The sequence below is a fragment of the Heterocephalus glaber genome, unplaced genomic scaffold (genome assembly GCF_053883595.1).
Source record: "Heterocephalus glaber isolate CG9 unplaced genomic scaffold, H.glaber_assembly_v1.0 deba00001788, whole genome shotgun sequence".
Taxonomy (NCBI): Eukaryota; Metazoa; Chordata; class Mammalia; order Rodentia; family Bathyergidae; genus Heterocephalus; species Heterocephalus glaber.
The window spans coordinates 495,944-513,579 of record NW_028258471.1 but is presented as its reverse complement, the minus strand read 5'-3'; the positions used below and the strand labels follow the sequence as shown (position 1 = coordinate 513,579).

General features: G+C 34.9%; 1 protein-coding gene across 1 annotated transcript in view; it reads left to right on the top strand.

The window, feature by feature from the left end:
* Ankrd31 (ankyrin repeat domain 31) overlaps positions 1-17,636 on the top strand; it is a 257,731-nt gene that overhangs the window by 36,813 nt on the left and 203,282 nt on the right. Inside the window, exons 6-10 of the mRNA XM_021252381.2 lie at positions 8,159-8,202; positions 10,940-11,503; positions 13,505-13,779; positions 14,385-14,482; positions 16,762-16,917. Coding sequence (XP_021108040.1) covers positions 8,159-8,202; positions 10,940-11,503; positions 13,505-13,779; positions 14,385-14,482; positions 16,762-16,917 — 1,137 coding nt within the window. The remainder of the gene's footprint in view (positions 1-8,158; positions 8,203-10,939; positions 11,504-13,504; positions 13,780-14,384; positions 14,483-16,761; positions 16,918-17,636) is intronic.

Below are 17,636 nucleotides of genomic sequence, written 5' to 3'. Positions count from 1 at the left end.
TAGAATCAAGATATCAGGATAAGTCTGAACCATCATATCATTTCTGAAAAGCAAGAACTTTTTCAATGTCTAGGGCACGGCTGACAGAATAAAGTGCTAGCTCATTGTTATTTTTACTGGCCAAGCTACGACACATTAAGTAGAGGGAAAAATAAGTTTTAGTTCATGGAAATAGTTGTGAAAGGATCATGTGTTCATGATAATACTCAACAAATGTTAAAAATATACAAAAGTTTATCTTGATAAAAAAATAAAATGACTTTTAAAAGAGGGAACCTGTTAATATATGTGCATTTTATTTTTTTCAATATATGCCTGTATTTAAAGCATGGGATATTTTTGTTTATCATTGTATAAATATAGATAAGAAAACAGAGAACTATAAGTAAGTCAAGTAGTCTTCGAAGAAGTAAGAATTGTACTAAGGAAGGGAAGGACTACCTCTGCAATACCAGCAGTGACACATAAAAAATATGTAAGCAGTGAGGTCTGATATGTCCCAAGATTACAAATACATGGTATGATATTGGGTACTCTGGCCTTGAGCCCTGATCTCCTGCCTAGGTGATATGATGCAAAATGAAAGAAAGACACTGAAACAAGACTTAAACAGAAAATGAGGATCTGGGACAGTCTGAGCTGAGCTGGCAGCAAAGACACCAGGCACCCAAAGAGCTCCAGAATTTATTGATTACACAAGCATGGGAAGAAATAGGGCAGAGTATATGTGAGACATCTGGTGATAGAGTGTGAGGCATCTGGCAGTAGGATGCCAACACAGGCAAGGCTCGTAAAAGGGGGACAAGGCATTCCTGCAGAAGGAACAAAGGGAGACCAAAACGAGGTCATAATTAACCAGTAACCCATCAGGACAGTGGGGGGAGGCCATAATTCAGGGAAAGGTATTTAGTTGTAGCCACACTGTCCTCAGCTGTGATGTTATCTCAGTCAGGGCCCTGCAGCTGCACAGACCAGGACTTAAGTCTCTGGTACAGCTGTTGGTGAGGGGGAGGATGGCTGTGCTCACCCACGTGCCATCCAGCATGCCCACACAAGTCAAGTAGGCTTTGGTCAGACTCCTAATATAATACAGCCTAATCATGGGGAAGCAAGAAGCCTGTGCCACTTAGAGCCTGCCAATTTGGACAGAAGGATCAGCTACAGTGTCCATTTATGGAAAATTTTCTGTAGTGGCTAGATCTTGTAGCTCTTAAGAAATAAAAGCCTTAAATGGCTCTGCTTATCATGATAAAATACTAGTGGGAGGTATAAGTTTACAATAATACTAAGAGAACAGATCAATGTATGATAAACGAGACAAAAGTTTTTCTAACAGTGGTCAAGTAAAAGTTAAAGATGGAATTCTGGGGCAAAATATTAGGTTATAAAAATAACTGAAGTTTTGTTTGTTTTTTTTTTTTGGTACCGGGGATATGAACTCGGTTCTTGTGCTTGCGCAGCAGGTGGTGAAACCACTGAGCTAAATCCCCGGCCCAAAAATAACTGAAGCTTAAGGTGTTAACTTTTCAAGATAGCTAGATAATTGGCTACTCAGGTCTTAATCCTCTTGGGAGAAACAGTCCCATGTACCACTGAAACATCAGATAGTTAATAACCCACCTCCTATAACCTCAGTTGGTCAAAAAAATTACTTGTTTTACGTGGTGATATAATTTCTGTAATCCTGGGAAGGTATCAAAATAAGTAGTGGTTTATTTTTTATGGAAAAATATATATTTAGAATTAGCCGGCTAGACTCAGTTAAATGGTGCTAGTTTTGTTGAAACATCCAGAATATCATGATCTGAAGCCAGTTGGAAATGTGCCATCGTTTTTTTTTTTTTTTTTTGGTACCAGGGATCAAACTTGGGACCTTGTGCTTGCAAGGCAGGTGGTGGAACTACTGAGCGAAATCCCTGGCATGCCATCTTCTCTTAAACAGGCCTGATCAGAGTATTAACCTTGGCCATGTCAATATCATAGAGCTCCTTCACAACCTGTTTGATCTGAGGCTTGTTGTATATTGTTTTCTTCTACCTTCTTCATGGCAGAGTCAGTAGTTGGGAAACTTGGTGGTAGTATAGTGGTTAAATTTGTTTCCCCAGGAGGTGCTTTCCTGAGTATATTTGGGCTTCCTCTCTTGCTGTAGTGTCTGTATTGCTTGGAATGTGGGTGGATCATTATTTGTTTCTTCCCTTTGACTGCTTTTCAGCACTGTATTCTTGACCTTCAAAGCTTTGGCTTTGGGAGGGGCAAGAGCTTCCTTCTTCATTTCTGGTGATCTCTTGGTGAAAAAGAGCCAAAATAAGTATAACTTCACTCTTTAGAAGTTATAGGAACAAGAATAAAAGTAATTAAGAATGAATCTCAATGTGCTATTATGAATTGATTTATTAGCAGTAATAAATTTTACAACTATTAGGGTGTGCTTTTACAGAATTTTTATTGGTACATATTTACAGTGCATAATGATTACATTCATTGTGGGGAGCTGGTACATGTACACAACACATCTGAATTCTTTTTACCTTCCCATCTCCTCCCCTTCCTCCATCTCTTGGTCCCCTTCCCATTTATAAAAGATCTATCTTCCTTTTTTCATTATTTGTCTTTTATTTTGCTCTTTAGATTAGGTATACTTTGAGTTTCTTATATAAGAAAAACCATGTGAAATTAAGCTTGTCTGATTTTTTTACTAAGCATTATTGTCTCATGGTGCATCCATTTTCCTTCCAGTGTCTTAAATTTCTTTCTTTATGTTAGAGTACCATTGTGTTGTGTACAAATACATTTTCTTTATCTATTCATTTGCTAATGGAGATAAAGGCAGCTTACAGGATTTAGCTATTATAAGTTGTACTCCTATAAACATGGATATGCATTAGTATAATGTCTGTGACTCTTTCAGGAAGATACGTAGTAGAGGAATAGCCAGGTTGAATGGAATTTCTATTTTTAGTTTTTTGAGGAATATCTATACTGATTTCCATAGTGGTTGTACTAGTTTACATTCAATTCCTACCAACAATCTACATGGCTTCTTTTTTTCCCCATAGCTTTTTCGGCATTTGTTATTTGTTTTTCTTAACCACATAACAAGAGAAAAGCAATAGTTATTACACTGTGTATTGTTATCTTCAAAGTAGTTGCTTAATACAAGACATAAACCAAAAAGATTCTTCACAAAAAAGAAACATAATAACACAAACTTTCTTTTCAATGAACTAAAATAAACAATTAGTATAAGTGAAACAAATTAGGATATATACTGAAATATTTTTAAAACAATGGAGTATGTAACTTGGGGAAGTATTCTAACTTTCCTCTATTTTCTATTTCTCTCCTATTTTTCTCTCTCTCTCTCTCTCTGTATGTGTGTGTGTGTGTGTGTGTGTGTGTGTATGTGTGTGTGTATGTGTATATATGATTCCTCATATAAGAAAACCAGGTGATATTTGAGCTTGTGTGGATTATTTTACTTAACATGTTCTCAAGTTGCATCCATTTAACTATAAATGTCCAAAGTTTATCTTTATGGCTGCAAAGTACTCCATTATGTAAAATAACACATTTTCCTTATCCTTTCATCTGTTGATGACCATATTCCCTATTTCTAAGATCTTGCTCTTATAAATTGTGCTGCTATAAACATGGATATGCATATATCCCTGTAATATGCTGATTTTAACTCTTTGGGGAAGATACCCAGGAGGTGGATAGCTAGGTCAAATGGAATTTCTATTTTTAGGGTTTTTTTTTTCTTTTTTCTTTTTTTGGTGCTGGGGATCGAATTCAGGACCTTTCACTTGGGAGGCAGGTGCTGGAACCACTGAGCTAAATCCCCAGCCCTACTTTTAGTTTTTTGAGGAATCTCCACATTAATTTCCCACCAAAGAGTTCCTTTTCCCCATATCCTCACCACCATTTGTTATTATTAGTTTTTTGAGGATAGCCATTCTTTCTGGGGTAAGCTGAGATACCCCCTTTCTGGACTATCTCAGTGTAGTTTCAATTTGCTTTTCCCTGGTGGCCAGTGATGTTGAACTTTTTTAATGTATTTATTGACCATTTGTACTTCTGAGGAGTGTCTATTCATTTTGGTTGCCCATTTTTCGATTGAGTATTTTATTTAGGGGAGTCTAATTTTTTTGTTTTTTATATATTCCTTATACTAGTTCTCTGTGGCAAAGCTGGCAAAATTTTTTTCCTTTCTGCAGGTTGTCTCTACTCTCTTGATTGTTTCCTTTTTTTTCTTAATTTGGCATGATCCCATTTGTAGATTCTTGGTATTATTTCATGTGCCATTGGAGTTCTGTTCAGAAAGTCCATGCAAAACTATCTTTCATAATTTATGGCCATACTTACAAAGCTGATACATAGATTTAATGTAATCCTAATTCAAACACAAACAGCATTCCTCACGAACTAGAAAAAACAATCCTAGAACTCATGTAGAACCAGAAGAGACCCCAGAATAGCAAAAACATTCCTGGGCAAGAAGAGGCATTATAATCCGGGATATATCAAGTCTTACTACATGTCTATTGTGATTTCAAAAAAAAAAAAAAAAAAACCCCAGCATGTGCTGGCGCAAAAACAGACATGTTAATCAGTGGAACAGAATTGAAGATGCAGAAACAACCCAGGGACATTCAGCCATCTGTTCTTTGACAGAAAGGCCAAAAACATGTTGGAGGAAAAGATAGCCTCTTTAACAAATGGTATTGGGAAAACTGGCTACCCATGTGCAGAAAATTTTTATCAATTATGAAAGATACTTTTGCAAGATGTATTAATATGGGTTGGGAGGTAAGGTTTGTTTTGTTTTGTTGCCAATCTCTTCTAGCCTTTACAGTTTGTGTTGAGATGTCTGTTGTAATTTTAAATGATTGGCCTATTAAGTGATTTGTTGCTTTTTTCTAAAACTTTTAAGATTCTGACCTTGCATTGAACTTTAGGGATTTTGACTACAATGCATGGTTGAAAAATCCTTTTCCAATTGTGGCTATTTGGAGTATATGCCACAGTTTCCTATATTTTAAATTTTTCCTCATTTGGAAAGTTTTCTGTTATGATTTCTGTACATAGATTTTTCATGCTGTCTTCCGATTTTTCACTAATTTCAATTTTAACTTAGTCTTCCTTCCATCATCTGGCAGCTATTGGATCTATTTCCCATGATCTCTTGTTATTTTTAAGTTATGCCTAAATATATTGTCACTTGCATCATCCCTATACTTTTATTGCTATTAATTGGCTTTTAACATATGCCAACATATGGTTTGTCTTTTGTGTCATTAACATTACTGTAGTTCTTCTCCAGGGAATTGGATGCTGGGCCAGTTACACTGTACCCTCCCTCTGTTCTCAGATTGGTCACTTTTGCTGCCCATACTCTCAATAGAATTTTTTATCTCCTGGATTTCTGTTTGGTACCTTTTCATGGACTCTCATTCTTCACTAAACTAGTCATTTATGTTTTGTATTGTTTTGATTAGCTCAACTAGCTTTTTATTAGTGTCTTTTATATCTCACTGATTATTTTATTTAGTACATTGTCTGCTTAGTTATATCAATTTTGAGCTCCCTGAGCACCTTATCAACCTGTTTTTTTGTTGATTTCTTCCTTTATCACTTTATATAATTCATTTGTTTGGCTTTTGATTTTTCTTCCAGTAGATGGCCCATGGATTAGCTTTGGGGGAATTTGGAATTTTTGGAAGCATCTTGTTGCCTTGTCTTCTCGTGGTTCTATTATAGTTTTTGTTTTTTTGTGTTTTAGGGGCTTGGGGGTTGATAAAAATTGGAAAGACTTTTTGGTAGTATGGAGATCTCTTTAGTCAGTGTTTGCTCTCCATTGTTGTACTCTGGATGTTTCTAACTAGAGGCCTTTGCCTCTGTCCTATGATGTGGCCACTTCTGTTAATTTGCAGAGGGTGGGTATAGTTTAATTGGCCCAGTGCCCTGTTCTCTGTAAACAAACTGCAGTAATGTTGATGACACAAAGACAAATCATGTCTTTGCACACAGTGAAAAACAATAACAACTATGCCACCACTGGAAATAACAAAGAAATCAGCAGCAATAATAGACTCAAATACAAACTGTAATCAATGTTTAAATTTTAAAGTAACAGTTTTCAAGTTTTTGTGATTAGATATGGAAGTTTAATAAAACAAATAGAACTTTTATTTATTTTATCAAGCCATTAAATATAAACACAAATGGTAATTGATGTTCCTCTCCAAATTCAAAAGATTTTAAGCTGTCAAATAAATATCAGTATAAAATTATATTTCAGATTATACCAAATTCCAAACTTGGAAAAAACCTATTTAACATCTTTCATAAGATACAGTTATTAATAAACCAAAAGAGTCATGTTTATAAAGCTGTAGAGTTTACCATCTTAGAGATTAAAGTCCTTTTTTTATAAGGATATCTTAAACAAGTTGATACAGATGTCTTAGGTGATATGTCTTGGACATTTCTTTTCTTCCTTGGATCTTAACTGTGATAACAGGTGTCAGCAATAATACATAAAAGATCCATTCCCATTTTTGTTGTGCCCAATCCCAATATTTGTAGAACAATAAGGTTTCAGAAGGCCTTGCATTTCTTTCTGCCTGCCCACATGGCCATCTGAGAGTCAGTAATCCTTTGTGATGCTGTTGGCATCTGTGTACTGTTGTCACCACCCTCATTGAACTTCTAAGTCACAGGTCTTGTTGGCTGTTGCTTTAAAAGTACCATGCACACCAGGGTTAACACTGTGGTGTTTCTTGCTGTCCTGAAGCTGCTGTGACTAGAAACCCATAGAATTGGTAGTTCCCTACACCTCTGGTACTTCATTGCAACTCCTTCTTGCTTTTCTTTCATCCAGAATGTTCACAGTAGGAAAATTATTATCCAGTACTCTAGGTTAAATCTCATATAAGTAAATTGTTAAATTGTTAGCTTTTGTAGTTGACTCTGTTCAAATATAGTCCTTTCCTTTCCCAATTCAAAGGGTAATTCCAAATTATGGTACTTTGCATTGGTACTTTAGAATTATTTTTTATATATATCATTATATTTTGTCTCTTTCAAATGATAAGTAGAAAATATACCAAATTTTAAAATAATTTATTAAAGGACAGTTAAGAATTCAGGAAGGATTCTTTGTGTAATTGTAAATTTAAAGAAAAATTTTAAGTTAGAAAATGAAAATTCCTTCTAAATGTTTATTTTTAATGCAGTAGTTAAATTGTAAAATATTTTATTAATTTATCAAGTTTTAAAAATAATGTCTACTGCCATAAAAGTAATCATTCTGATAATGAAGTTGTTAAAGACAGTGTGGGAAAAGAGGTCTTCGAGGGCTCTTTCTTTACATTTCAGAGGAAGAAGAAACCGAAAGAAAGACTCAAATGTTCTTGAAATGCCAGTGAGTCCTAAATTCCTACCCAAGTATGTCAAAATACCTGGGTCTTTAAGGTGAAGGTAGAAGGCAAAAGGAGAGTAGAGTAGGAGAAATGCCTTTTTTCCCTCATCCTTCCCAAGCCCAACTTTATATAAAGTGCTGTAACCCACCTCAATTCAGAAGGGTAGAGTGAAAACAGTGGAGTTGAAGACGCAGAGGTAAGGCAGCAATCTTCCCAGTTCTCTAGGCTGACCTCCTGATTTCTGGCCCTAGATGGAGTGTTCATGCCGAACTTTAGGTAGCATGAATTCACTTAAGGTCTATTGCTTGTAATGGAGGAAACAATGACATTGTATAGCCACAAATACTTAAAATAAGAAATAGATATTAGCCAATATAGTTAAATTGCTTGTTAGCTAAACTAATTCCAAATAGTAACAATTTTATTTAGGCTGGTATAATTTTTTAAATGAAAGAATTTTATAATTTCATCTCCAAAATAATATTTTTGTGTCAATAAATTGTTATAAAATATTTGATATGTCACTTGAATTGTCTGAGGGAGTTCAATTTATGTGATTATAAAATGCTTATTGAGGGCTGGGGATTTAGTTCAGTGGTTCCACTGCCTGCCTCGCAAGCGCAAGGTCCTGAGTTCGATCCCCGGTACCAGATAAATAAATAAATAAATAAATAAAATGCTTATTGAAAGGGTATATTTCTAGTGCTTTAATAAAACATATTATTTTCTTCTAGGGCCTGAAGCTGAAAATACTGAAGTTTTGCCATACCTAGAAAAGGTTGGTATGTATAACAGATTAGCTAGATTAGCTATGTGGATTTAGATTTTTTAAAAATCATGCTGATTAAAGTATCAGCCTCATTTAGACTCCCTCCTGGGAAGAAATAAGACTAATTATTTCAGTAGATAGAAGTATTTTCTTTTTTTATTACTATATGTTTGTAAAGCATAATAAATACATTATCATGGAGAATTAGTATAGACAGACACATATCACATCTTTTTTTTTTTTTTTTTTTGGTACCAGGGATTGAACTCGGGTCCTTGTGCTTGTGAGGCAGGCAGCAGAACCCCTGAGATAAATCCCCGGCCCTCACATATCACATCTTGATCCTCTTCTCCTTTCTATCCTCTCCCACCTGTCTCCCCCTCATTCCTAGATCTCCTTCCTAACTCCACAAAGACTACCTCTGTGTTCCTTGTATTTTATTTTGCTCTTTAAGTTGTTTATACTTTATGTTTTTCAGATAGGAGGAACTATGCAATATTTAACCTTTCTTTATTTTGAGTAGTATTAGAGAGTATTGAGAGTAGTATTGAGAGTAGTATTTTGTTTTTTGTAAATACCACATTTTCTATATTCATTCTTTCATCTGTTGATAGACACATAGGCTACTTCCAAGATTTATTATAAATTGTGCTGCTATAAACATGGATATACATGTATCACTGTAATACAGTGTCTTTACCTCTTTCAGGAAGATACTTAGAAGAGGTATAGCTGGATCAAGCAGAATTTATACTTTTAACTTTTGAGGAATCTCCATACTGATTTCCATAGTTGTTGTACTAGTTTACATTCCCACCAATTATGTAGGAGGAAAGGTTCCTTTTTACCCATAACTATACCAGTATTTGTTATTTTTTGATTTCTCGATGATAACCAATTTTTTCTGAAGATGGAATCTCATTGTTTTATTACATTTCTGTAATGACCAACTATATTGAACATTTTTCATGTATTCATTGGACATTTGTATGTCTTCTGAGAAGTATCTGTTCATTTCAGTTGCCAATTTTATGATTAGGTCTTTTATTTTGTGTGGGTCTAATTTTTGAGTTTTTTATATATTTTAGATATTAGCCCTATGTCCAAGGAGTAGCTTGGAAAACATTTTTCCTGTTCTGTAAGTTGTCTTTTCCCTCTGGTGTTTGTTTCCTTTGCTGTGCTGGATTTAAATTTTATATAATCCCATTTGTTTATTGTTGGTATAGTTTCTTGTGCAATAGGGACTCTTCAGAAAGTCCTTGCCTATGCCCATGTCTTCAGTCATTTTGCCTATTTTATCTTCCAGAAGATTGTTTCCATTTTAATATCTGGTCTTTGATTGATTTTAGTACAGGGTGAGAGACATAGGTCTAGATTCATTCTTCTGCATGTGGATACCCAGTTTTTTCAGCACCATTTGTTAGAGACTGTCTTTTCTCCAGCATGTTTTTTGGCCCCTTTATTGAAGACCAGATGGCTGAAGGTGCATGGGATTATTTCTGCATCCTCAGTTCTGTGCCATTGATCAACATATTTGTTTTTGTGCTAGTATCATGCTGTTTTTATCACTGTAGCTCTGCAGTATAACCTGAAATCCGGGATTGTGATGCTTTGTGTTTTGTTCTTGTTGCCAAGGAATGTTTTTCCTAGTCTGGGTCTCTTCTGGTTCCATATGAATTTTAGGATTTTTTTCTGTTCAGTGAAAAATACTTTGGTATTTTGATTGGGATTGCATTAAATCTATGTATCAGTTTTTGTAATATATCCTTTGACAATATTGGTTATTGCCTGTCTAGAAACAGGGAATGTTTTTTCCTCAAGAGATAGAAATATATTCTTGTCTAAAACTTCTTGGAGAATTTACTCTTTCTTATCTTAATAAATAGTGTTTTCTTGATCTGTGTTTCATCTTCTTATGCACATTTCCAGGCTTTTTTGTTGTTGTTCAAGTTAGGAGTCAGAAAGCAGGCAAAAGAGCATAAAATTTGGAACCAGATCTAGGTTCCAAGGGTAACTCTGTTTCTTATATCTGTGAAATATGGACAGTGTTATCTGTTTCACACAGTTATTGTGAAGACTGAGAGCAATGATGATTCATGGTATGTGGCACCTAATGGTGCTAAATAAATACATATTCTTCCATTCAGTCCTTCAGAAATCTTTTAAGGGCTGGCTAAAGTCCTTTCTCCACTGTGGATTTGTTTCAGATGACTCTGATAATCTTGATGAAAGTAATTGTTCCTTTTCTAGCATTCATTTTTCACTAATTATGATGCAGTATTTCCTAATCACTTGCACTTTCTGACATTAATAGATCTTCTGAGGAAAAGGACTATTTGGATAAAAAGTTCAGGGAGCACTATATCTTATAGGATTCCCTCTTCTGTTAACACAGCTTTTCCTTTTTTTTTTTTTTTTTTTTGTGGGACTGGGGGTTGAACTCAGGACCTTGCGCTTGCAAGGCAGGCATGGCACCGAGCTACATCCACAGCCCCCTGCACAGAAATTAAATACAGTTGAACGGATGATTTACTATCTGTAAATATGTTGCAGCCAATGTTGTTCTTGGTTCACTGTTAATGTTTAACCATATATCAGTCACTGGTGATTTGGTATAGGAAAGAAAGTTGATGAAAACTTTTTGAGGGTAAGCTACAAGCAAAATAAATTTTTAAAACTAGTGGTTCATTTTACAGGTTTTCTTATTTATACTACAATTTTGAAATTTCTCTTTGGAAATATACAGGAACTAAGTGAAGACAGAGACTCCCCTGAAATTAGCCTGCTCTCAAATATTGCTACTACAGTATCTGGTATGGTTGCTGTAGAAGAGAAATCATTAATAGAGACAGAGAAGATCTCAGCAGCACCAAAAAAATCTTACCACCCTGGAAAGGAAGTCACATTGACCATGATTTCTAAAGAAACCAACAATGAAGAAAGCTCACTTGAAACTTTTGTGTCTGCTTTAGAAAAGTTACTAAGGTCACCAGAAAGCACCCAAGAAAAAAGACTGTTTAAAACAATGAATGATTTTGATACTGGAGAATTGATGAACGCATTGAGCAATTCATCGAGTTCCATGTCAGTATCTTTGAGTGCTTTGTCACCATATTGTAGAGATTTACTAGAAAATGCAGAGGATGATGCATTGCCACCTGAGTTGTTGGCAGCCCTGAACACATTGTCAGAAGACAAGACAGAGCTCATCTGTCACAGAAAAAAGGAAGGTGGCAGTCTCAGGGGTAGAAATGAATATTTGGAGCCTGATTCATCTCAGACAAATGAAGATTGTACGCAAATAACAGAGGTGAGTTTTGAGTGTCTTTGTTCTCCTTGACCATTTAAACACAGTTCTAACTTAGCTGAGCTGCAGGACAAAAGTGTTTTCAGTAGAACAAGTAGGTGCAAGTATGAGTCTGATTGTACCACTGATAGTAACTTTTAATGTCTTCATTATATTAAATTCAAACCTTCTATGCAGATGTCAAACCTGAAGCATTCAGTGATCTTTATAGAAGTTCTTGGTAAAGGTTTCAAAAGGTCATAAAGTTAAAATAAGTTTTTCTCCAACAGACCTGAGAAGTTTGCTTGTATGCTAAGGAAAAAATTCTTTACCAGAATTTTCTCTGATAGCTCAGAAAAATCACTTTGTTTCCCTGGGTGCAGAACAGATATGGGATATCTCAATTTATAGTTGTAAATAGAAAATATGCAATTGGGGCTGCCAGATAAGGGAAAAATTTATGCCTAGCTTAGACAGAACTTTGTATCTGCACCTGAGAATGCTGCCAGATATAACTCCTGGGTTTAGAATTCCTACAGCAGTATGCCTGGAGGCCCCGCTGGACTTACAATGTGCCAAGTTCTTTTTCATGTTGATAATTTGCATCTTCCTTATAAAAAATTCAAACATTATAGAATTATGTAATAATCAACAAATAAATTGACATAATAAGTAACAAAAAGTACCCCTCATTTCCACTCTCAAAATAACTGGTAACATTTGGCATATTTGTCTCCAATTATTTCTGTTATATTCTATGTAAATTTATTTTATTCAAGTAGGATTATGTTATACAAGATATTGTGCAACTTATTTTTTAAAAATAATATATCTTGATTATCTTTCAGTATCAGGAAATGTAGCACTACTTAAATCTTTTAATTTGATGAATGGCATTACAGTGTATAAATATACTTTAACTAACTCACTAATGATGATTATTTGGATTCTTTTCTCCCCTCCCCTCACTGCTTCTCTTCTCCCTCCTCCAGTCCCCTCCCCACCAGTCTCTTTTCTTTCCTTACTTTCTCCTTTCTGCCCTTTCTTTACCTCTCTTTTCCTCCCCTCCCCTTCTCTGTTACCAAATGCTCCTTTGAACGTCCCAGAGAAGATTAAAATAACATGATGCTGAGCTCATGCAATATACACATCTGGAATAATATTGCATGCAGTTCTGGTTAACAAATCTCAAACAGATGTAACAGGACTGAAAAAATTCAGAAAAAGAGACAGTAATCATGGATATGAGCATGAAGATTAAATATTGCAGTGTTCTAATCTGGAAAGAAGGAATGTGGATAAAGTGTAGGAAATTATGATTGGCATTAATAAAGTAAACACAAATTTAGCAAGTCTTCAAATAAAAGAAACCTTTTTAGAAGTAGAAAGATTTACTTAGATCAAGTTAAATGCTCTTACTCAGCTGTGATAAAATATGGAAACTTAGCTTGAGAAGGTTTGAAAACTGGATACATAAATCAGCTAAAGAAAGTTTCGATGGAAGGTGAAAATATAAGTATCTTCATGGAAGTTAAATCTGTAATGGATTACAAAGGGTAAATTAGAGCAATTCATGATACTATTTACCTTTTAAAATCAATATAATGGAGGTTATAATCTTGTCTCAAAATATCACTTATTGCTTCTGTCAAATAATGAAATAGGGTGAGTAGACCAACTAACTGGCCTTGTATGACATTTCTAATGTTTTTATGGGTCTTATTATTCTGTACTACCTGTTTCCTGCAAAATTAAAGCACCAGGAGTGACCGTATGTTTTCCCTTGAATTTTTAAGGATAAAATTATTTTTGCTAATGATCTTCTTAAGATTTTAAATATGTGTTTTCTTTTATTAGAATAATTATTATAGAATTTTTCATTATGGCCACATGTTTTTGAATTCATTTATTTTCATTTTATAAGAGGCACTTTTCGTTTCATATAAGAAAAAAAAATTTAATTTCTTCTAGTTTTAATATTTTTTATTGCTATAATTCTTTATGGATGTATTTACATCTTTACAGACTGTAAAAGACTCAAATCCATTTGAATCTCCAAGTTTGGCTCGTCAAAATGTCACCTCTTGTGATCCACTAAACAATAAGAATCCAAATCCCATGGATAATGGTTCTGACCAAGAAACTCCATGTGTGTTGCGGAGATCATCTAGACTGGAAGAACTGAAAATAAGCCGAGATGCAGAGTGTACTGATGACATGTATAAGATGCCAGAAAAGATTGTACCAAAAATGCATAGCTGTGAGGATCAAATAAATAATAAATCAATTGAGAATTTCAGGTATGCATCAAATTACATCTTTCTCTCTAGGCATTCTATAGACCTAGCAGATAATTATATGCTGGGGATGATAGGGTCATTTTAAAGTTACCTCTAAATAAAGAGCTTTTTAAACTGGCTTTTTTTTTTTTTGTACTGGGGATCGAACTCGGGTCCTTGTACTTGCACAACAGGCAGTGAAACCACTGAGCTAAATCCCCGGCCCAGGTTTTTTTTTTTTAATCTACAGTTTTTCACTAGTGTCATGCCATATCATAAACCCTTTATTCTCATGAATAGCTTGCCTCTTTTTCCCTAGTAGATGTATAGGATGGATAGAAGTGCACCAACTTGGGGAGTGAGGAGCAGGAGTCTCATAATACCCATAGCTGTAAGTGACTACACCTAAGGGAGAGAACCACAAAGAGCTAGAAGCCACCAACACTGGGCATGTCTGTCACAGAATTATCTACAGCTTACTCTGTGTTTAAAACTACTTCACCCCTTGAGAACAGTTCAGTAAAATAGCTTTGAGTTTTAAAAGCTTAGTCAAAATTTGGTAGGGTTCTCCATGAATGTTCGTAAAAAAAAATTATAGTTATTTTAAAGTACATTTAATTTTTAAGAATGCAGGATCCTGTTTTAATGATTGAAGATAAAAAGAATATATCCAGATTCAAGGGTAAACAGATCAGGAAAAATGAACGACTTATACTAAAAAAAGGTGAGGCATATTTTAAATATTTCTCTATTTCTTTGAGTTACTTATAGAAACAGAATTTTGGTAGAAAATGTTCAAAGGTTATCTGTTCTCCTTTACTGATAAGGAAATGGAACTTCAGAGATGATAAGGTTTTTACCAACATCACACAGCTTATTAGCAGCATAACTGGGATTTGATCCTGAACTTCTGTCTCATAGGCTGGTATTTTTTTCCATAATTCTATTTTGGAGAGAGTAGCAGTAGAATTCTTTTCAAATTTAGGTGTATGAATAACCTAACAAAAAGTTCTAAGAAACCACAATGAACACTGGAGGGAAGAATAAAACCGAATTATTTTTACGTCTTATTTCTGTTCTTATAAAACCTAGAAGATTGAACTAAAAACTCAGTTATAATAAGAAAATCTAGAAACGCTGGCTAAAAAATAATTTTGAGACAGTGGTGACAATTGAAATATGGACTATATATTGTATTATTGTTAAATTATCTGAATTTGATGACTAATATAATAATATTTTTATTCTTAGAATATACACACTTAATGTTAAAAGGACATATATAGAGTTATTCATTTTCTGTACTTACATTTATATGTATGTGCTGTGTATGTGTGTGTATATATATATATATATATATGTATAAAGAGAGAGGTGGAAGGACCTAAAGTTATGGCAAAAATGTGAACAATGAAGGAATCCTTTATTTTTTTATCTTACAGTACTGGGAATCAATCCCAGGGCCTTGTATATGCTAAGCAAGTACACTACCACAAAGCTATAGCCCTGCCCACTTTGTTTGTTACAACTTTTCTGTAAGACTGAATTTATTATATAGTAAAATTTATAAAAATTCAGTAAATCAAAAGAAAAGTTTTAAAAGTTAATACGTTTAATATATAAATATAAACTAAATGATATGAGAAGCTCTCATTCATAATTGTTACAAAAGAAAAAAATGTCTACTTTTATAACTAACAAAAACCTATAAAAAGAAAGTTTAAAATTTCTGCTGAGGGACATTTTTAGAAAAGGAATAAATGAACAACTGAATAGAAGAAACTTGTTCTTGACTAGAAATATTTCAGCATTGTAAGCAGTTCACTTCTCTTTATAAAAAAAGATGTTTATTCATTTTTTTTTATAAGGCTGGAGGATCAGTATGAGAATGTTATAAAATGACACTAAATCATTTATGTAAAGCCTGTTGTGATGATGCACTCCAGTACTCTGAGCTATTTAGAAGGCTGAGGCAGAGGATTACAAGTTGAAGGCCAACCTGGGCAATTTAGTGAGACCCTGAAATAAAAAATAAAAAGGGCTGAGGATGTAGCTCAGCGCAAGGCCCTGGGTTCAATCTGCAGTACTGCCACACAAAACAAAGTTAAAAAAAAAAAAAGACAAAAAATGGTTAATTTAATTTACTAATATTTAAAAACTAATTACATTTATCTCTTTGTGGTGGATTAACTGTAATGGCCAACTTGTAACACCCAGCTGAACTGAGTCAGCGTCTTCTGGGCATGGAAGATCCACCTGAGGATTGTTGCCAATAGCATAAAAAGGGAACTAGAAGGGAAGATCGGGGCTGTTCTAGAAGCTTGCAGTGATTGGTTTTCCTGATGCGAACTTGGCTGTTCTCGTTGGAGTGGGAGTTCAGGTCCTTACTGTGTTTGGGAATGTCTCCTGTTCTCCTCAGGGATCTCTGATCTTCATGGTGAAAGTCTCTTCCTGGCTCCAGTGTAGATCTTTCAGCCTGGTGGTACAATTCCTTCACCCCACTGGCATGGATTTTCTGGCTTCCACCACTGCCTTTGATCTTTGCTGGAGCAGATCCTCCTCGATATGGACAAGCATGAGACATTGCCATGCGTCTAGGCCACTGGCTGGGCTCGTGGAGGACATTGGCTTGGACTCTAAGCATTCAGCTGGACTTGGTGTGGGACATTGCTGTGGGATCCAGGCTCTTGGCTGGATTCTTTGGGTCTCAAGTGTGCAGCTAATCTCTTGCACTTCTGTGCATTTGACTTTTTGGGTGACTATTATAAAATAATCATATAAATTGTGTCCTATATTAAATCTATTCCCTTGCAAACCCTGACTACAACACTCTTTCTACTTTTTGTATGTAAATAACATTATAGTTGGATTAATAGATGAAATACTCTCTCATAATATAATACAGTATTTCTTCCAGAGTGTTGACTGGATTTATCCAATTACTTCTCTTCATCCTGGTTTTCAAATAAAAATTCTTGTCTTGTGTTTATTTTCTCATTTCAGAAAAACTGAAGATTAATAAAATGCCTCTCTCTGGTATAAACCGGAGAAACGTTTTTGGAGAAACCTTGCTGTATAGGGCTGCTCTATATGATGATGCTGATCTTGTTCAATGTTGTATTAAAAAAGGTGCAAATGTTAATCAGCCAAGTTATGCCGGTAAGTTAGGGTTACCATCCATTGTTTTATTGAGATGTGGTTAGCTGAATCACCCTTATGAAAGTATGGCACAGTGGGCCTGAAGTAAGTTCCAGACAAAAAGCTTTTGGATAATTTTCCTGCTTAAGAAGCTCTTCAAACATTACTATTATCTATCTCTCAGGGAAGAGATAAAGAGGGTGGTGGGCAGCAGGAGAAGAACATTATATTTCTCCTTCAGAGATTATGCCAGATGGGCTATGTATAAGACGCTGCAGGAAGGAAGGTGGTTCCTGGGGATAGCATCACATGGTCATTATTTGTGAAATTCAACCTTAAGTGGAGGAAGAAACTGATGGTACACAAGGGAAAATTCATGATACAATGGGAGAACTTAACTCTGAGGTTATACTGTATAAGCAAAAATAATGGCCAGGGAAATGGAGAGAATAGAGTATGAGGTAGAAATGGTGGGACAGGGAGCTCAGAAATAGAGCAGTCTTTCTTTAAGGGTGTATCTCTGGTATAGTCTGCCTTGTGGGAAGAACCTCACATGTTCTGGAGAAGAGGAGTAATTCCTTAAATATACTAAAGTACTTAAATGCATTGCACTTCACTGAGCCAGCCTGGACATTTTTTCTTTTATTTCTAGATTTTCTCACTTTGTAAAATAGTGCAAAAAGTCTATAGCGCAGAATTGGTATAGCACAGTCCCTGAACAAGTGATTATGGGTGTTCTT